This window comes from Thermobia domestica, chromosome 9 (genome assembly GCF_964235325.1).
Source record: "Thermobia domestica chromosome 9, izTheDome1.hap1.1, whole genome shotgun sequence".
Classification (NCBI taxonomy): Eukaryota; Metazoa; Arthropoda; class Insecta; order Zygentoma; family Lepismatidae; genus Thermobia; species Thermobia domestica.
The window spans coordinates 161612969-161636063 of record NC_137462.1 but is presented as its reverse complement, the minus strand read 5'-3'; the positions used below and the strand labels follow the sequence as shown (position 1 = coordinate 161636063).

At 31.7% G+C, this 23095-nt stretch overlaps 1 protein-coding gene across 1 annotated transcript in view; it reads left to right on the top strand.

Moving 5' to 3' along the window:
* Positions 1 to 23095, top strand: part of LOC145695153 (cilia- and flagella-associated protein 61-like) — a 244774-nt gene that overhangs the window by 133929 nt on the left and 87750 nt on the right. The window contains exons 15-16 of the mRNA XM_081772095.1: positions 4426 to 4626; positions 8357 to 8497. Of these exons, the coding sequence (XP_081628221.1) occupies positions 4426 to 4626; positions 8357 to 8497 (342 nt within the window). The remainder of the gene's footprint in view (positions 1 to 4425; positions 4627 to 8356; positions 8498 to 23095) is intronic.

Sequence of the window (23095 nt, the reverse complement as noted above, 5' to 3'; positions counted from 1 at the left end):
TACTAACACATAGTGGTCTTCAACATCACAATGAAACTGAACAATAGGTGTAGTCATTCTATCTCTGTACAGTACTTTGGCGTAACGTAATTCAATGGGAACCGGTCAAAACCCCCACAGCCAAAACACCCACACTCAAGAAATGTCAAAACGCCCACACAAACGGTCATAACCCCCACACAAATGGACAAATCTCCCAAATACACGAACGGTCATAACCCCCACCGCCAAAACCCCCACACTCAAAAAATGTCAAAACGCCCACACGATCGGTCATAACCCCCACACAAATGGACAAATCTCCCAAATACACGAACGGTCATAACCCCCACAGCCAAAACCCCCACACTGGTAATCGGTCATAACCTCCAACGGTCATAACTCTCACAAAAATGGACAAAACAGCCACACATAGCAACGGTCACAATCCCCACATAAATGGACAAAAACCCCACACAAATGGACAAAACTCCCACATGCAGAAATTGTCACAACTGCCACACAAATGGACAAAACCCCCACACGATCAGACAAATCTCCCACACTCTGAAATGATCCTGGTCCTTTTTAATAACATTTTTTATTCCACTTAAACTGATGTTGCAACTATTCTTCTTGCACTGTTTTCTAATGACAGAAACACTAAAGTGGGCGTCATAAAGAGCCGCAACAAAGACGTGCAATCACGATCATTTCAGAGTGTGGGGGATTTGTCCGATTGTGTGGGGGTTTTGTCCATTTGTGTGGCAGTTGTGACAATTTCTGCATGTGGGAGTTTTGACCATTTGTGTGGGGGTTTTGTCCATTTATGTGGGGATTATGACCGTTGCTATGTGTGGCTGTTTTGTCCATTTGTGTGGGAGTTTTGACCGATTTTGTGGGCGTTTTGACATTTCTTGAGTGTGGGGGTTTTGGCTGTGGGGGTTTTGACCTAGACCCAATTCAATGATTCAACTGTACATTTATTTTTAACTAGCTGTACGCAACTGTCTTAATTCAAAACTGGATAAAATGAGTAAGGCCCCATCGTTAACAACTCTTAACTCATGGAAGCAGCCGAAGAACGACAAAAGCGGACGGCACGAAAGAGAAAGGAAATATCATGAAATCTGTCAAATAAATGTATAAAGTTTGATCTTGAGGGTCCTAAAATCGTCGAAAAGCTGAGCTCAAAAACACGTTTGTTTACAGTTTTCTTTATTTTTGACAATGTTGTCATTACTTTCAGGCCCCGAAAAAATATATGTTGTACCTAATTATTACAAAATTTTTAACAAAAAATCAGAGACATCTCCCCTTATTTTTATATTTATTTATTTATTTATTTTTGCAATTTTCAACGTGCAGAAACAGAAAATTCAAATCGATATTTTTTTAAAAAAATGTTTACATTTATACCTACATTTGTGAAACTTTCAAAATATTTCCATTCAATTTTGAGCATGTATGATACGATAATTCGGTAAGGAGTGGGGTAGGAGGGTCTAAATTTTTTAAATAGTTTTACGTCAAAAGAAACATTTTGGGTCACTAACAACTCAATTTGGAACAAAGGACCGATTTCGCTATCTTATTAGGGAAAGTCGTTTACGTTTTACTTGTCCCTTCAAGAATTGTCAAATTAAGGACATAAAAAAACAACATAAAAAAGTTTATATTCTTTCTAAGCTAGCATTGCTTTTTTTCTTTTCAACTACCTGATAAAGCAAGAACCCTATCCTGTATGAGAATTATTAAAATCTTAAGGGAGAAGTGTACCTGTATATATTTTTTGTTTATTTTTGTGTTGCAGGTTAGAGGTACCAATAGTTATTTTTAAAAAGTATATTGAGGATGTAAAGGCTCAAGATTCAAATTCCACACTTTGTCTCTTTTGTATCGTTGAGGCTCTTTTGGCAGATATTTGGGTGGTACTTACATCAAAGCCGCAGTCCACTAGACACGTAAGCGGTGGTCAAAGCACCCGCCCGCTGTTCTATATAACTAAATCAATGAAATTGAAAACTAACGAAGGTTTAAATGTGACAGTTGCACTCAAAAGAGATAAAAAATGGAGCTCAAACAATCTCGCTGTTAAATAACAGAAACCTTTAATTGTTCTTCAAGACTCTTTTGTAGCGTCTAGGAACTATTAAAAGCAACTGTTCTTTCCTTCTTTTAGAGAGAGAACACTGACACAGACTTTCAAGGTAAATTGAGGTCAAAATGTTCACGTTAGAAAACCTGAACACTACCGTATGCTCATGGAATGCCCATGAAGTTTTTGAAAAGTATTTGTAGAATATCCATTTTCCATGTTTTTTTATTTTAAAAAATAACTATTAATTTTTAAATTGATACGAAACTGTCTAACGATTATCACTTAAAAATTAACTCCTGAGAAACTTAATTGATTAAATTAAAAGTTAACAAAAAATAATTGATTCATTTAGTCGTTATTTTTAACGGATTAATTTCAATATTAGCAAATATACTAAATGAAATATCGCTTTGGACGAAACACTTGGAATTTTGGGGGAAAAAAAGAACTAAACCCATCTTCTTCACCGACGCATGGAATCAATGTCTAGTCAACAAAGACACCTTCGTGATAACAGAGAGAAATCGCTGTCATGTCAATAAGAAAGAAACCTATATAAATTTATATTAAGTTATATATGTTTTTGTCAGTGATGTAAATACGGATGCGCACGAGACAAAGCTAAGAAGTTAACACACTATACTTTCAGAGAATACTTCTACGTAAGTCAACATGTACCAAACAATCACTCGGCTTTCATTTGAGAGGACCTAACATCCCCAGGTTCCTGAACAAACTATGATACTAGAGTAAAGTGAGGAGGACATTTATCTTACAGTGCATCGCTTGGACGCCAAGTGGCTTAACTCCAAAATTGAAATTTTCCAAAAGTGAAAGTTGAAGTTCAATATCTCATGAACAATCCGTATTTCTGTTATGTTCTCAACCAAAACCATAACTATGTAATAGTTTATAGTTTTATAACTTACTGTTTATTAAATTATGTTTAAAAGGTGCCTATCTATAGAAGTGAATGCTCATTTGCCCATTTTTTAACTTTTTGGAGTTAAGATACTTGACATCCAAGTGGCGCATTTATTGTAGTATACTACTTAAAATAATCTTATATCCAGATTATAATATGTGATATACAACAAATGTTACATTATACAATTTCCATAACTCATATGCTACACCACATTAAAACTTCAAAATATTTAGGGAAGCGAATAGTCTAGAAGTTATTATATGTTACACCTATTGCATTCATGGGACTGAAAAGACGATATCTATCACTAAGTCAAATTACAAAAATTAGACACTGTCAATTGCTCACTCAGAGAATTTATGAAGTTAATTTTATCGCAATATCTCATTTTCGAGTCGAGTAGATACGAGATTCGAAATACGTCTCGACTCGTGCAAATCCCTAATCCGTATATATGTATATTGCTAAAATATCATTTTGTATTTTTAAAAAAATATAATATGAAGTGAAAATATTGTTTTTTTAAAAAAATTCAATATAGATGGTGACAAATATGGTGAATAATAATAAGTACCATTCGCAGAATTTCATCAAGGGTAGGAAGTTCAAATTACAATGTTGATATTGTTTCAGATTTTTAATACATATCTTTATGTACTACATTCTATTTTTTATATCTTGTTCAAGAGAGTTAAACACAGAACCCCCATTACATACGCCACTGATAATAAAATGAACTGTAGAGAAACTATGACTATGCTATAATCTGTTTCACATAACCTGATAGGAAAAAGAAGAAGTTTTTCCCCCTACCACGCTCAAGTACAGGTGAATGTTGGTGTTCCGCATTCCACTCGGGTTTAATAGCCAAAAGGAACAGCAGTGCTTTCTCAACATCAGGTGCGAGCGAATTGACGTACGAATTTAGAGTTTACACGATTCTGTTTATTTGAAAAGCTTCCCTCCCTGTGAAGGTTAACAACTTGCCTTCCCCTTCTGCAGTAGTAAGTAGTGGGAGGTAGGGGAGTTTACTATCAGGTTGCCTGAAACAGACTTTAGAACCAACTGTGAACTATTTTTCTAAAAGTCTATTTCAACAAGTTTCTTCTTCCTGTCATGTGTCCTGGTATTTCATCCTATCCAGCAGTTTTCTCTATTGTTTTACATACTCACACTTTGAGCTATTTTTCATTGTTCTTTTCGTAAAGTCTACTTTTCCGCTTCGTACAGTGCAATACTCCACATAAAATCAATAAATTCAAACATAATGCAACATTTTATAATAATGTTCTAAACGTATCTTCTTTATTGCCGTATTTATTGGTAATGTAATCAGAAAAAATATTTCATAAGAATTATTCATTAATGTAACGAACATTTTTGTCTTAGAAGGAATAGTGTTATTTCTTAATTTCAGTACTCCATCTTCCAAAGAGCAACTTAATTTCAATAATGTTACGCTGGTGTCACCGCATGGAATACCATTTGAAGAAGGATCTAATAAAATTAGAGACACGCTGCTGCCATATCGAGGGTACCTTTCTTCTAGGTACCTGTCTGTTATTAGTTTGAGAACCTGGGTGAACGTTGTTTATGGAGTAATGACAGGAATCAACAGGTACGATGATTAGATGTGGGAATCAACATTCTAAACTTACCCGTTAAATTTAAATATATAATAATTTCTTTAAGGAGTTTATTCCGCAAAGAAAATCGCGAATATTAATCCTACAATATTGTTAACCTTTAACGAAAAAAAGCCCAAAGGTGATATTACGTATATTACCAATTAGTAGATCAGGTTAAACTGATCAAAATAATACAAATGAGTGCAAATCCTCATGTGTAGTTATCGAGGAAATTGAAAAAAAAAAAGATTTTTTTTGCAATACTAATAATTAATGCTGTACGACAACCGCCTCCTATTAAGATGAACCTGAGACTGAAGTTCAATTTGACACCAACAAGATGGCACCATATAGCATGGTGAATCAGATACAGCTCAAAATTGCTGGGCTGTGGTGGCTAAATATATATGGGCACTGTGGTTCAGTGGTAGAGCGCCTACCTCTGGTGCATGGGATCCCTTTTTCGATCCCGGCCAAGTAAGTCTGTGATGGACATCGTGTCCATAGATTTTCTAGAGGTACTCCCGTATCCTCCCACTTTCTCATTCCACCATTTCTTCTATCATCATTCATTTGTTTTAATCATCGTCTCCGTTAACCTAAAGAGCATAAACGTGGGACATTAAGCTCTAAGGTTTCACTTCATTTTCATTATATATATATCGATGGATCATATTGTGCTGAACAAAATGAACAGAATGATGTGATTAAGAACAAATTCTCATGAATTGTTTTTTTGAGAAAATCGAGCAAAAATTAATTTTTATGGTACTAAAAAGTATATCATCTGTTGCCAATAATAGTTAACAGTTTTTTAAAATTATTTTCTGCTGGAGCATATGTTAGCTATTGTTGTTTATCTTCTTCCTATGGTGACGCACACACACACACACTCCTAAGAGTCACACAGATGCTCCAAACAGTTACGCACATACTACTTTTAAACGTTTGCCACTAAAAGTTATATCTATTTCACCTAATGCACATTTTAGTGATACAATTTCCTTAACTTTCCTTTTCAAGCAAAAAGGCTAATTTTCTGTTGTTTTTTGTGTATGTTTTTTTGTTTTAAGTCTGGAACTTTTAGAAGTTCTTTCTTTTGTTTTCTTTTCTCATTATTAAGTATGTTGAGTCTTTGAACCCTTTTTATCCTATTATTTTATAGTGGGATTTCTTTGTTTGTTTTCTTTCAAACGATCTGGAATGTAAATGGTTTGATTTTACTTATTTTTCTACAAATCTATTAAAATATTCCTTGCTTTGTGATCATTAAATTCTCTGGTATAATATTTTTTAAAAATTTATACACCAAATTTAATTTAAGTAATATCAAATTTACATATACTAATTCAAATGCATTCAGTGAAAGCAAGGAACATTTAACAAGACATTGAGAATAAACAGACCATTAAAATCCCCACGCTAGGGTGACCAGATTCTGACAAGCGAAAAGTAGGACATGAATATAGAGTATGTGGTAGTTTACTGCATCGACAGTACTCATGTCCTAATTTCATTTAACGTTAACCTTAACTTAATAATTAATTTTTGTTAAAAAGAGAAGCACTAAACAGAAGTATTGAAGGAAATCAAGACAATTCCAAATGTTTTGATGAGTGACAAACAGTGGTTTGTTTATTTTTATGAACGTACAGTGAAAATTTGTGTAGGGCTAAAGATTTTTAAAATTGATTTTCGGAGCTGAGATTATTGTAAGGAATAAGGGAAAATTTAGACCGGCACGAGGGAATTTCTACTTATCTTGTTAACTGTCGTAACTTGAAGTAGAGGTTTGTTGATTTTTCTGCTTTCCTAATCTTTTGAGGAGTGTTATAAAACAGCGGTTCATCATTCAGGAAAAGAGTGCCCGTGATTCAAAATGTCGTAAATAAAGAATGTAACATTAAAATATTGGAAATGAGTTACTATAACTCAGGACATTTCGTAAGACATTTTAAAAAAAGGACATTTCTCGATTTTCTAGGCGTCTTCGCAACACGCAGGACAGCTCTTTAAAAAAAAAAAAAAGCAGTAATATACTGTGAAAATCAGTACGTCTGGTCACCCTATCTCACACATACATCTGATGGCGATGATTCTCTCTGTAGGTCTTCAATCAAAAAAGTTAGTTTGTTAAAGACAGTTGAAAACAGACTGCTTAATATTTCCTTTTGTATATTAAAAACATTAATTATTTGTTATGTTAATTATTATTATTAATGGTGAAATTTAACAAAATCCCTGTCTTTGCATACGGTATACGACTCATATACAACCACATCATTCTGAATACATGGAATAATATTTTTTAGTTAACTAGATTATAATGAATCATATATACAGATGGTGATCAGAAAAATGGAAACACCTGAACGAAATTGCAACTTACCAGATTAATATGTTGTCGGGCCACCTTTCGCCTTCAGAACAGCCTTGATGCGACGTGGGATGGAGGCATAGAGGTCGTGAATGGTAGCAAGTGGAATTTTACACCATTCCTCGTGCAGGGCATCGGCCAGTTCTGTGAGAGATGATGGAGGTGGAAATCGTCGCCGGAGTCGTGTTTCCAAGACAGACCACAGATGTTCAATTATGTTGAGATCTGGGGATTGGGCGGGCCAGGGGAGGTGTTGAACTTCATCCCGATGTTCCTCAAACCACGCTTCAACAACGCCAGCTGTGTGAATGGGTGCATTATCATCCTGGAAGATGGCGTCATTGTCCGGGAACAACATCCGGACCATAGGATGCAAGTGGTCTCCTAAAATTGCGACATAATCGTTGGCAGTGATTCGTCCGCTAAGTGTGACCACAGGACCCAAAGAAAACCATGATATTGCTGCCCACAGCATCACCGAGCCGCCGCCATGTTTCACAGTTCGGCGGAGACACTGCAGATCATAAGCTTCTTTGGGCGTTCTCCACACACAAACACGGCCCGTGGTTGGGAATAGGGTGAAGGATGACTCATCCGACCATATCATACGTTTCCAGTCCTCAACGGTCCAAGCTGCATGGTCGCGGCACCATTTGCGGCGTGCGAAAGCGTTATGGTCCCTGATGAGCGGTTTGGCCCGTGCAACACGACCCCGTAAGTTCATGTCATGTAATTCGCGGCGAACTGTGATTGTCGAAACAGGGTGGGGGAGGTGCTGATTGAGTTTCTTCGTCACTTGCTCCGCAGTGGCACGACGATTCTGCGTGACAATGCGCTTTAATACCCGGCGTGACCTGTCACTCATGATTTTCTTCCGCCCACTGTTCCGCTTCCCCGATGTGGTTTTCCCGTGTGTTGTGTAGACCGTCATCACCTTCGACACTGTCCCACGCGACACACCTAACACAGTAGCCACTGCCGTCACACTCACTCCACATAACCGCGCACCAACAATTTGCCCTCTTTGAAAATCTAAGAGGTCTCCCATTTTACACTACCTCCGTCTGCTGCAGCCACTGGACACTGCTGTTCCACTGCGCCTGACGTAGTATGGAAACCAACCTAACACAAAACCACCAGCGGTCCGGCGCTGCGGGCGCCACGACACCACTGCCAACCCATACATCTGACGTGTTGCCAATTAGAGGTGTTTCCATTTTTCTGATCACCATCTGTAACTAACTACAAGATTGTAAATACATGTTTAACTGTATCTAAATCATGTATTTAAATATAGCTGTAGATATAACTAAATTAAGAATCACGTAATTTTGTTTTAACAGGGAGGAAAGGTTCTTAGTAGTGAATGGAGAAACTGCTTTGAAATATGACTTCCTAATGTTATTCTGTGGAGAACAATTTCAGCATGCGATGGAACGTCCAATGGTAACCTATGATACGTCATCAACCATGCATGTATCTAGGTAATACTTTGAAATATAATTTATTTAAATTTAGAAATACAAATCACCAGCTGGAACCATTGGTTTTCGCTCACAAACGAATAATATCAGTAATTAAATGTGTTGAATTTGTTAATGATCAACTTTCTTTTATTACTCGTAAGGGTAAGTGGTGCGATATTATTTGTTCTGAATATACATGCCCCAACAGAACATTCAGATGACGATATTAAGGACATATTTTACGAAGAAGAATAATGTGTATTTCACCAACTCCCACGATATACCATATGAAAATTCTTTTAGAAGATTTCAATCCGAACATAGGGCTAGAGAATGTTTTCAAACCGATTATAGGGAATGAAACTTTGCGTAAGGAAAGTAATGACAAAGGTGTTAGACTTGTAGACTTTGCAACATCCATAAACCCCACTATGAAGAGTACAAAATTCTCACATCTGGTCATTCATAAGTATACTTGGACCTTATTGAAAGACACATAATTACATTGATCACGTTCTAGTAGATAGTAAATGGTATAATATGATCTGCCCAAGTTGGCAGATCAAGTAGGAAGAATAGAAGAAAGTAGGAAGGTTTTCAAAATACTGACTGGAAACTCAAAATAGGAAAAACACCATTAGTAGATAGGGAATGGGGATTCTGCAGACAAATTTATTATTAGCCCATTTTAACTATATGTCACACTATCATCTCTAATAACTTCTAATCTACCCCCTAATAATTTCTAGCGCACTCCCTATCCCAAATAACTTCTATTACATATCAAATAACTTTCTATCTTACTCATAATAACTTCTAACACATTCTATCACTAAATTTAGTTACAAAAAATCACTAAATCTGGTTATAACCGGTTTTGACTTCAAAAAATCACTAAATCTGGTTATAACCGGTTTTGACTTCAAAAATCCCTAAATGTGGTTACAAAAAATCACTAAATCTGGTTACAAAAATGAAAAATCCCTAAATTTAGTTACAAAAAATGAAAAATCAATAAATCTGGTTACAAAAATCACTAAATCTAGTTACAAAAATAAAAAATCACTAAATCTAGTTACAAAAATGAAAAAATCACTAAATCTAGTTACAAAAATAAAAAATCACTAAATCTAGTTACATAAAAGTTAATTAAATTTTACTTAAAACTAAACCACACATAATTACTCACTAACACCTATCAACTACACCACACATAAAAGTTAATTAAATTTTACTTAAAACTAAACCACACATAATTACTCACTAACACCTATCAACTACACCACACATAAAAGTTAATTAAATTTTACCTAAAACTAAACTATACATAAAAGTTAATTAAATATGACCTAAAATTAAATTACACATAAATACATTTTAACTATATCTTATAATGCCCCCAAGCTAATGTACTTACACCACCCTCTAGTATATATCTTTTATCATCATTTGAATCTAACGCTAACTTATTTACAGCTGTGGTATATACATCATGCTTACAACTTCGAATTAGATTTATATTTTTGTATGTTTTCACATCATTGAATAGGGTTTGCTTATAATCATCAAATTGTAACTCTTTTGCTACTACACATTTTGTTATTCCTTTTGCTTTTTTCTTCTCTTTATCTTCAACTTTAAAGGCATACATCTTTGACCATAACCCAATAAACTCTGTCATTATTTTACCATTGTTTTCATCCTTCATCTTTTCTAATACTTTTTTGTTTACTAGTGGTATTCCATATTGATTATCCTTTCCATATTCACTTGTGTCAAATAGATCAACCATTTCCTTTAAGTCTTTGTAGAAGTCATCTGTAATAATTTCATATATAAAACTATCAGTATCCGTGTAACATAAGTCTATATCGATATCGTATTTAGGTTTCATAATGTTGTAATGGAAGTCATACATTAATAGTTTTGACAAATCTAGCACACTCATACCAACATATATAGGTTTGTTGAAGGTCAATTTTTCTTTTTTCATATGTATCGCACACAAATCTTCAGTAAATATTGTTCTGTAATCAAAGTTCGGTTTCGCTATTAACTTTTCCACCCTCATTGGATCACATTCTAATGTAATAGATGGCCTCTTTCTAATGTTTTCCATTGTTTTACCAAATACGCTATTGTTCATTAACTTGTAAAAATCTTTCTCGAAATCATTCTTAGCTTTTGTTCTAATATTTGTATTTAGATCAATATATTCCTTTAACCAGTTTGATTGCTTGAACTCTAATACTCTATGAATTTTCTTTAATATCATCCCAAGTGACATATACAATTTTAAGTTTCTGTAGTGAATAACATATCTTTCTTTATTGTAAAGCGTTGTTAATAATTTTGAATGTTTCGATCCTGGTGGACACATATTTTCTGGAGCTAATGGTAGATCTGTATGTTTATCATGTAAGTATTCTGGATATTCTAAATCAACTTCTAATATGTAGCCAGTTTCTGAATCATCTGGAATATTCATTATGTTCATGTAAGGTTGAACCCATTTAAAGTATTTGTAAGGCATGTATTGACTCAGCCCATCCATATAAATTATTTGCATCTAGATAAGTTAAATACTTTGAAGGTTCATCTTTGTTATAATTTTTCATATACTTATTATTTGCTTTTACATATCTCTTACTACATTGTGAAATTCCACCTCTTATACCTTTTTCTATCATTAATATTTTGTCATAGTCAGTTAACATTTCTAGTTTGATCTTAGTCATCTTTAACATTGAATCCCACGATAAACCAGGAGCAGTGAAATACCAAGCAGGATCTAAACCATATGCTTTTAAACACACATCTCTAAAACTTTCAAATACATCAGCTAATATTAATACATCTGTCTTGTTATAAAGTTCTGTATATTTACCTAGATTTTTAATATTGAATAACTTCCAAACATTTTCCGCATGCTCATAATCTTCATCACTGATGTGGGTTTTAGTAAGTTTATTAAAGAACATTTCTTTTGAAGGTAGTTTTGTTTCTTCTAATCTTTCAATTGAGTCAATATAATCATATGGGTACACACCTTTTTTAATTACTAAATCTAACAAATCATTAGGGAAGTACTTTGATGTTTCTCTATATTGTTCTTTTGTAAGGTTATTTGCTAGTTCTGCTAAACTCCTTGACATAAACCTAAATGAATCTAGAAATCGTAAATTAATTCAATTCTTTTATCAACCTTCACATATTTTGAGTATGTTATATATTTTTCCTCATTATTTGCAATTAGTTTTATTTCATTCTTATCATAAGCAAGTTCTTTAACAAACGGGCGAGTATCATAACCACTTAAGTTGTGAATAAATACTGGAATAAAATTAGGATTTCGATAGCTTAAGTTACAATAAGTGTGAGCTGCACCTCTAAACTTTCCAGTTAAATGATCATGATCTCTTACTTTTGCTTTATTTTTATTTATGTCCTTTAAACATTTTCCTAATTCATGTTTCCATTCTTCTAACTTTTCAATCATGCTATCATTATCTTTAGCGAATTGTATTTTCTTATTTAACATATTTATTTGTTTTTCAATTGCTGGTGGTAAATCATTCAAGTTTCTCTCACATATATGACAATTATTGGAATTACTATATATCTCATTCTCATCTTTAGTTAGGACATTCATTTTAACTTTTTTGTTATATATTTTCTTTATTTCTATTGCTTCTTGTTTTAACTTCTTCACAAACACCTTTGCAGCATCTAAACCAATATAACTAACAGGACTTTTATACATACCATTTGAGTATTTGATGTAATAACAGAAACTCATTGGTAAATGCTTTTGATACTTCACAATTTTAGAACAATTATGGTCTACTTCCATTTTACATAACAAACATTCAAAATCGGCATATATCGTAAATGGTACTCTCAATGATCTATTATGAGTTTGGAATTGTATTTGATTGTCATATGGTTTTGGAAGTTCTATTCTAACAGATTCATGCTCCTTACAATATAGCTCATGTTGTAATTGCTTCTCATTTCTAAAATGTCTTACCAAACATCTATCACAAAAGTACAATTTCTCCTTATGTTTTGTTACTTCTTATTAATCTCGATAAATCCTTTATCCAACAAAAATGACTATTATTTCCATCTTTTACATATAATAAATTGACGTGTTTGTCCTGCTTATTTTTTGATTTGAAGTGGGTATATATTATATTCATCATCATAACTATACACGTTAATGGATATGTTACTTCTCTTTTCAAACTTTACTATATCTTTTAATTGTACAGGAAATTCAATACCATTACAATATTTATCTTGTAACTCATTCACAATTTCTGTATAGTGTGAAGGTCGTTGATATTGAGAACATCTATCAATAGGTTTTAAATAACTTGCAATTGAATATAAGAAACATTTATTATCTTGATTTTTGATATTGATTACTGCTTTCTTATCTTTAATTGGTTTAGGAAGGTCAATATAGGAAGAAGCTCGTAATGGTACATATTTATTTAGTCTGATTTCTAAATGTTTAATTTGATGTAATGTCCATCCTGATCCTCTACCTTGAAATTCCTCCATCTCTCTACATAGTTTTTGTTTAGCATGGGTTATATATTCATCTAAGTCAGTTGATTGTAACATTCTTTCATTCATAGTTTTAAAATTGCGTTCTTGTACTTCTTTCTCTTTAATATAATCACAAATGAATACAAGGTTGACTTTTAATGGTTGGTGCTTTAATTCTTCCTTGATTTTGTTAATAACTACTTTCCCACTTATATTTAAAAACTTCACCGGATCTTTATATCCTCCTATGTTTTCAATTGTGATAGTTTGTAATCGTTTCTGTATTGCTGTTTCCTTTGTTTCTACTTTAATTGGTATTCGTTGTGGTTTCGATTCTTCAAAAACATCTTGTTTAACAATATGTTTCTAATTTGTGATCTGTTTTGTTCATCTTCATATTTTTAATACGGTCAATAAGTTCAGCCTTTCTTAATTTAGAATAACCTTTTATTCCTTTCCTTTTACAAGGGTTTTTTAATTCATCAACTTTCATTGTGTATATAACTTTCAATTCATCTGGTTCATTTTGATATTGTTCAATTTTTTGATTAATTCACTCTTATTTAAAGAACTATAGTTACGGATTTTCTTGACTTTACATATTCATTTTAGTTTTGTAATCGACATCTCCCTCATCTCCCCACCAGTAAAATTAACATTATTTATACTCATCTTATATGAAAAAATACTGTATCGTTTTTTTTATATTTACCAAATTTTTTAGATCATTTTCATATTTTTTTCATGTTATATATACCAACATTAACATACTCAATTTTCCTAAGACAACTGTTAATATCTGTACACCCCTGTCATTGTCTACATATATTAGTGTGTTGTCTTAGTACACGACTTTTATGGGATCACCCCATCAAAGTCACTATTAATATGATAAAAGCTAAATCATTTTCATAATCTCATTCATCATCATAATCATCACTATTATATTCATATTCATCACTCACCTTCTTATCCTAATTATCTTTATGGAATAACCATAAAATATATACATTTATAATATATTATTTAATTATTATGTGAATTATTAAACCATAAAATATATGCATTTATAATATTACATTACTTTTATATATTTATTTAATTATTATGTGAATTATTAAACCATAAAATATAACATTTATAATATTACATTACTTTTATTTATTTATTTAATTATTATGTGAATTATTAAACCATAAAATAACATTTATAATATTACATTACTCTTATCTATCCAACTATTATGTGAATCATCAAACCCTAACCATTTAACAAACACTTTATTACCTTTCTTTCTCAATATTTTTTCAACCAAATACTCATCCTTATATTTAGTTTTCAATAATTCTGGTTCATAAAATCTTCCTCTAATTTCTTCATTGTTTAAATCTTTAATTTTATATGTTGGTGGATTAGATGGTATAACCTCATTAATAACAAACACTTCTGCTGACCAATTTGGTGTATAACCTTTCTCAAACAAACCTTTAATTTTACTTATACGAACATAATCACCAATCTTATACTTTAACTTAACAGACTTATATTCTTTCTTATATACTTTTTTCAATATCACATGCTCATTTTTCTTATTCACTTCTACAGGTTTCACACCAATTGTTCTATGTACTTTGTTATTATATTCAGCAACCAAACCTTGCAATATTTTTAACCACTTATAATTACCTTGAACAGTAAATTTCTTCCACATATTTTGTTTAAGTGTTTTGTTAAATCTTTCAACAGAAGCTTTTTTACCACTATATGTTGAGTAATGATTGATATTGTTTTTTCCATCAAATCTTCAAATTCTTTGTTGTAAAACTCTTTCCCTTGATCTGTTTGTAAATTATTAGGTTTTCTTACTTTTAACACTGATTCAAATGCTTCTGTAACATTCTTCCCACTCTTATCTTTAATAGGAACAGCAAATGCATATTTTGAAAACACATCTATAATCGTTAGCAAATACTTATACCCTTTTTTTGATTTTGGAAATACCTTTTAACACACCACTATCCATTTCTATAAGATCAGATTGCCAAAGATCATCAATACCTCTAACAATAACACTTAACCTGAGATAGTTTTTCCTTACAGGTTTATGAATTTCTTCTATAATGTCTTCTCTAATACCTTTACCTTCTAGTCAATCGGGCTTTTTAATGAATTGAGATTTATTAGCACCACATACAACACATATACCTTTCTTAATATATCTTCCATTCTTTGTTTGTTCTATTCTAATGTTATCTATTTTTGTATCTGTTGATTTCTTACACTTAACACAATACATCATACTATTTATTATATGGAAATTTATTAACCTCAATCTATAATTCAAACTATAATTCAACTAACAACATCATTCTAAAGATCGACCTAATTCAAACTATAATTCAACTAACAACATCATTCTAAAGATCAGCCTAATTCAAACTATAATTTAAGCATACGTTTGTTTGATGCTGTTGTCGATATTTGATGATTAATACTATAATTAATGCTGTTGTTGATTAATACTATAATTAATGCTATTGTTGGTATTTGTTGATTAATACTATAATTGATCACGAACTTCAATCTATAATTCAATCTATAATCAATCTATATAATAACTTCTACAATTCAAACACTGTTCATCTATATAATTTAATCAATATAACATTTTATAACTTAGTCTATAATTCAAACAATAATTCATCTGTATAATTCAATCTAGAATGTTGTTATATAGATTGAATTAGAATGTTATATAGATTGAATTAGAATATTATATGAAACCTCTCTTTCTATATACATTACAACAAACAATAATTGTCCTTCTTCCATAGCTGAATTTTTATTTGGTTTAACCGTTATTATATCATTCTTCTTAAAACCAAAAGGTATCAAAGTATCAGTCAAAGGATCAAACAAAGGCTCAATAAAAGTATCACCTAAATATATCTCAAGAAAGTATTTATCCAAACTTAATTCCATGTGCATTATTTTCCCATTATAGAGAAATTTGTAAAAATTAGAAAGATTAAATATTTTAAAGATTGGTCCCTTATCATTTTTAACTCTCAATCGACATATTAGGGGTATAGTTTCTTTCTGCATAATCAATTTAGTAGTATCCATCCTAATCTTTTGAAAATCATCTTTCTTTATATATGTGTCTTGTAATGTTTTTAATACATCTTCAAATTTGTTTCTATCACCTTCCAATTGAATATTAACATTACTATTTATTAAATCTAGCTGTTGTAAAGTTACTACATCTTGTTGGTCAATTGCATCACCTACATTAACAAGTCTTTTGTTTTTGAAATCAACCCATGTTATATTATTTGATGTAAAAACTTCACTTACATGATTGAGGTTTGTAGTCCTCGTTTTAGTATTACCAAAGATATCCATATTTATTATATAACAATTCAAATTATTTAACAGCAAGGAGAACAGTTATACGAGCTCTACCAAAATCAATCAAATCACCATTCTCATCTTTAATTGAAACTTTGAAATTATTAAATTTATTGTGATGTATTGGGAAAAATATATTTTCATTAGGTTCATATAATTGGTTCTCTAAACTCTGCATTTGTTCTAAATGTTGCAATTAAGTCTGTTTCGTTGTGTGTTGTATCATTGTGTTTTAAAATCTTACCTTCTGCTAAATCACAATGAATATTTATAGTATCAAACGGATGAAACCTTGGCACCTTATCTCCAACATGTTCTGTGTTTCTAGCCAAGTTTTTATCACTAAAACCTAATACAGTGTTAATGGTGTCTAAGGTTATATCACACGGTCCGCTAAATATTTTAACTCTATTTTTCTCTCTGTCCTCAGTAAATTTAATATTTTTAAAAGTATACCAGTGTATGGAAGATTTGATTTAATATATTCTTCTAACTCTTTTAAATTATATTGACCAGGTTGAACTATAAGTTGTTTTGCAAGATCAGAATAGCCAGGAAAGTTACAAAACGTTAATTTATTATTTTTTTCTGTAATGTTTGGAGTTAAGAATGTTGTATAAAATCCTGCAACAGCTACTTCTAAATCGTTTTCAAATGGGTAGTGCAAAGACATGTTTAATACAGATGAATAACCATTTAAATTAAATACCTTCATTTATTATATAATAAATAACTAATATGGATAATTGGGATATTAAAGTAAGGTTAACAGAAGAAACAGCGAAGAGAAAGAGGAATGGCGAGTTGTTACCTGATGATATAAGATGTTTAATAGTTGGGTCTAGTGGTTGTGGTAAAACGACGTTAATGATTGATAATTTTTTGTTGGCACCTAAATGATTAAAATATGTAAATGTTTATATCTATTCTAAAAGTTTAAATCAACCTAAATACCAACACTTAATACAACTTTTTCGAGATATAGAACGTAATATTAAAGATACAGTAGCAATAATAAAAGGAAACAATGAAGAGATTATTCCATTAGATGAATGTGAGGACTATTCTGTGGTAGTATTTGATGATTTCATTTTAGAAGAACAAAACCACGATAGAGAATATTTTACTCGAGGTCGTCATAAGGGTTTGAACTGTTTCTATCTTGGACAAACATATTCTAAGGTACCAAATCAATTAATTAGGGACAACTTAAACTTTCTTTGTATATTTAGACAGGACAATGTAAATTTAAAACATATATATGATAAATTTGTTGCATCTGATATGTCGTTTGAAAAATTACAATTATTATGTAGCAAGTGTTGGAGTGAAGAACATGGTTTCTTAACAATAGATATGACTAGGAAGGTGAATAATGGTAAATATAGAAATAAAATTAAAGAATTTCTAAAAGTGTGAACTAAACGTATATGTTATGTTATGTTATGTTATGTTTTTATTTTTTCTTTATATTATAAATGGATGTTAATAAAGCTAAGAAGTATATTAAGTTAAAAGAAGAACTTATTAAAAGATTTAAGGAAATTAAACAAAGTAATCGAAGTAAGTATGAAAAATTTAAAGAACAAGATCAGCCTGTTATTGATGCAATTAAAGATTTAGGGCAAGATATATCAAAAGTAGCAGAAGAAAATAAAAATCTAATTCAAGAGTTAGTTCCAGTTGTGTATAAAAGTGCGAGAGTGGATTCAAGCTTATTAGAAACACCGCCTATGTATGATAGTCCTATAAATGAAAGTGATACGCCTATAACAGAAGAAATAAAACACATGAAAAAACAAATTAAATATAAAGTAGAAGGAATAGAATCTTTAGCAACAACTCATTTTGGTAAGACTGCCTCAAGATATTATGGAACTAGAGATGATAAAAGTTTTGGAATACAACCATATGATGAAGATGGGAAAATTATATATATGATAGGAAATGCAGAAGTTAGAATTCATGGTGATGATTTAGTTATTAATAATCGACATTATACAGGAACGGAAGGTTTATGGGAATTATTGACAAAACATAATCCAACAAATTATAATGATGATGATCTAGAAAAATATAAACAAATAGTAATTGATTCTAGTGTTGCATTTCATAATAATGATCCGAATTCAAGAAAACAAAAATCTAGTAAAGGTAAAAAATATAAAGAGATTATCAAACCTATTTGGGATGAATATATAAAACCAACAACACATTCAAAAGGGACACCAAAATCTGGAGAAGGAATAAAGGTATATAACGAATTATCAAAAGAATACATATGGATGGATGATGTGAGAAAACTGATTGATCGCTTCATTGTTATTGATGGGGAAGAAAAATCTAGAAATGATAACTTTTATAATGAGAAAGTAGGTATTGTGGATACAGGGTTGAAAAAAACATGTTTTTTTTAAAAAAAATCAAAAAGAACGTTTTTTATGTTTAAAACATGTTTTTTTTGTTTAAAACGTTTTAAACGTTTGAAACAAAGTACTTTGTTTTAAACAAAAAAACATGTTTAAAATGTTTATTTTGTTTAAAACAATAATCTAAATATGAATATATATTACATTTTTACACTCTTAGGTATTGCTTGCCATCTATATTCAACCGCTAGATCAAATTTCGGGAACTTCCCTCATCTCGATCCGCCCAAATGTTCACTTCCGGAGAAAGAAATCGGGATTTTCCCGATCTCCGTTCACGGATTATGTAGTTTCTTTGTGTCACGTTCTACTGGTCGTCTGCATTCTTAATCTTTAAACGCCCATTGACGCAACTGCTGTATCAGGGCTTTAAACCTGAATGGCTCAGTCTTAAAACAACAAATTAAGGCTGGAAGATGGTTTTGGTACCAATTTATTCGTGAAAGATGCAGCTTTGCTGGCGTGCGTTTTATGTATATGGGAGGAGGGTAAATATCGTGTTTTTTTTCAACAGTTTTTTGGGGGCTGTTCGCCCTGTTGGGGGATAGATTCATAAAAATTGTTACGTGAAGCAATGAAATAGGCCACTACATGGTAATATCGTGTATTTGTACTTCTTGCTTATATGGGGGAGAAGGGAGGGGGCAAAGTTGGCCATTTTTTGGAGTTTAAGTTTTTTGACGTAAATTACATTTATTTTTACAACAAATATCAATAGCTCAGCCTCTAATTAAGCTAGAAAAATGATTTGGTACCAAAGTATTTTTGAGGGATGTAGATTTCCGTCACTTGCATTTTATGTATATATGGGGTACGTATGTACGGCCGAGAAAGGGAGGATGAAGTATTCCGCCCCCCTTTGTGGTACATTCATAAAAATTGGTATGTGAAGCCATGAGGTAGTCCCCTACATGATAGTAACCTGTATGTGTACTTGTTTATAGAGGAAGAGGGGTCAAATTTGGTTAATTTACATTTATTTTCGGGATGGTCCCATATAACACAAGATATATTTCACTGAAGTGGTCTAGAAGCATAATTCTAGTTCGTATACATGATGTGTGCAGCAAAAATGATTTGCATATGAACGTGGTACTAGTGGGGGAGGGGAGAGAATGTCTAATTCAATGAATGTTTTCTGCGCATGTTATCGTTTTTTTTTAAATATTTCCTACATAAAACGAATTCATTACGCAATGGGAGCAATAGCTACCATTTCTTACATTATTGTCACAAGTATGTGGCCTACACATTCATCATTTTGTCAGCGTATGGTGGCTGCAAGGGTTGCCAGGGCCCCGCAAGGTCAATATTTTCATATTTTTAATGATTTTTTATGTCTGTCCTTTTTCTACGAATACGGCGGGAATTTCACGAATGTTACCTCATTGGAATTTGTGCTCTATAAGCTTTCCAATGGTGTATAAATCATGACTGTGTGATAATTAGGGAGGTCACCAGAGCCCCGAACGTGAGAGTCTACCATTTTGTTAAAATCCCTGGCGGGCGTCTAGATTTAATTGTCTTGTTATGCCGTAGACATTAATCATTATTAGCTACCCATGTTGCAGATAGAGATGTATCTTGAAAACTGTTTAGTTAAAATATGTCATTTGCTCCTTGTAGGCTAGTCACTGCTCTTTTCTATGAGTTGTATTTGTCAGAGCATTTCTTCTAGCTTATGATGTGAGAACTCTTCATTGTTATGGAAATGATAGTGATCAAAAAATACCCAAGTTTTGAATTTGTGAATTTGGATCTTAGAATAGTGTATAGTGTGTTTAACCTCCGTTATTCTTGGAAATTAAGAAATGTTGAAATACTTCACTTGAATTTCTGTTGGTTTAGTTATACGCACATTGATGTGCAGAATTTCGTTCAGTAATTGCTGTTATAATAAGAATATAACTCTGCTTGTAATTTACTCCATGCACAAATCCTGCGGAGGATGGGTTGTTTATTAGAAAATTAAATTAACTTACTCAATCTGATATTTTAGTTGTTTTAAACATGTTCAACTACCATCGAAAAAAACACGTTTAAAACATTTTGTTTAAAACGTTTAAAACAAACTGAATAAAACAACAGCCCTCGTTTTAAACATGTTTTAAACATTTTGTTTTAAACATGTCAACCCTGTATGGATATGATTAATTCTAAACTCATACAATTTATTCCTAATGATCCAAAAGGTATAGGTTATTTGATAAAGATATTGAATACGCTACCACCAAAATTTTGGAATAGTGAAAAGTATGGAAAAGGATTAGTAAATGATTTGATTAATAAACTTCCATTTCAGTTGCATATTCCAGGATTTCAATATTGTGGTCCGGGTACAAAACTTCAAGAAAGATTAGAAAGAGGTGATAAAGGTATTAATCCATTAGATGAGGCTTGTAAAGAACATGATATATACTATAGGGATAATAAAGATACAGAATCAAGACATATTGCAGATAAGGAATTAGAAAATAAAGCTTGGGAAAGAGTTTTTGATAAAGATGCTAATTTAATAACTGAAAAACTACCTGCTCTTGGAACTGCTTTAGTGATGAATACAAAAGTAAGATTTGGTTTAGGTTTATAAGTAACAAAAGTAGGATTAGGTTTATAAGTATTTTTTAGATTTAGGTTTATATATACTTTTTATGGAAATTTTTCATAAAAAGCTTTTAATTATATAATAAATATGCAGTTAAAAGGTTTTACATTTACAATTCCTAATCAGGAACTTAAACAATTAAATATAGATCACATTTTAACTAACAAACAACTTGAACAAAAGGAAGCAAAACTAAGTAAAGGACAATGTATGTCTCTATCTCTTTCTATACCACAACTTAAGAAAATAAACAAAGAAATGAAGGCAAATGATAATAAAGTTCATTATGGTGGTTTTATATTTACTATTCCAACGATTTTAGCTTTAATAGGTGCTCTAGGTTCTGTTGCTGGAGGTGCGGCTGCTATTGCTAAGACTGTAGATGATGCAAAAAAGAATAAAATGGAATTAGAGGAACAAAAGCGACATAACTTAGCAATGGAAGAAAAACAAGGTGGTAAGCTTTCAAAAAACGTAAACTCCAAAACAGTAAAGAAAAAGAAGAAATTAAACCTTTAAGTAATTTAGACCTAATACAACTTGTTAAAGAAATTAAGATAAGAAATTTTAGAGGTGTATTTATGAGTGATGAATTGCCTAAACAACCAAGGAAGAATGAGTGTGGTATTGTTAATTTTGATACGTCTAAAAATATAGGAACGCATTGGATTTGTTATTGGAAAAAAGGAAATAGAAAGTATGTGTTTGATTCATTTGGAAGTAATCCGCCAAAAACACTCGTAAAATATCTTGGTCATATATAGAGTACAATAGCAGCCGTATACAACTTTTTAACGAGGTAATTTGTGGACATTTATGCATTACAGTGTTAAAAATGTTTACAGATGGGTATAGTTTTTCAGAAATTATTAGTCAGGTGAATAGGAATAAGGATATTTGGAGAAGTTTTTATGGGTTTATTTTATGGGCTTAATTCATAAAACGATTACAAATATTTTTAATAATAAATATGGATAAGATAGAATCATATGAATTACAATCCTCTAAACCTAATCAAAAACAATCGAGAATTTAAATAAGCCAAACAGGTCTATTGAATTTGATATTGACGTGGGTGATGGCTTCATACATCCTTATTATGCTGATATTTATGTAACTTTTGAAATTAGAGGTAGAGACGCTGATGAAGAATATACTCCTGGTCAAAATATTAGACTTATTAATAATTTCTTCCCACATTTGTTTTCTCAAATTCAAGTTAGTAAGCATGGACAGATATTAGATATTATAGATTATCCTGGTTTAACTTCAACAGCTGTAAACACATGTACGATTTCAAAACCAGAGGCAAATCACTATGATGAATGTGGATGGGAAGGAATTACGTGGGCAAGAACAGATGAAGAAATAGTGTTTTTGCTAAGACTTTTGCCAGGATTTTGTTCAGATTTTAAAGATATTATGTGGAAAGGAGGATTGAAATATACATTTAAAAGAAGTGGTTCTGATGATAACGCATTTGCTATTTGGAAAACAAAAAAGCAGGATGGGACATATGAAGACAATCAACCGCATCCAGGTAAAGTTAAGATTACAAATATGGAGTTAAGAATGCCTATTGTTAATTATGAACCTAACTATGCTACCTTGTTA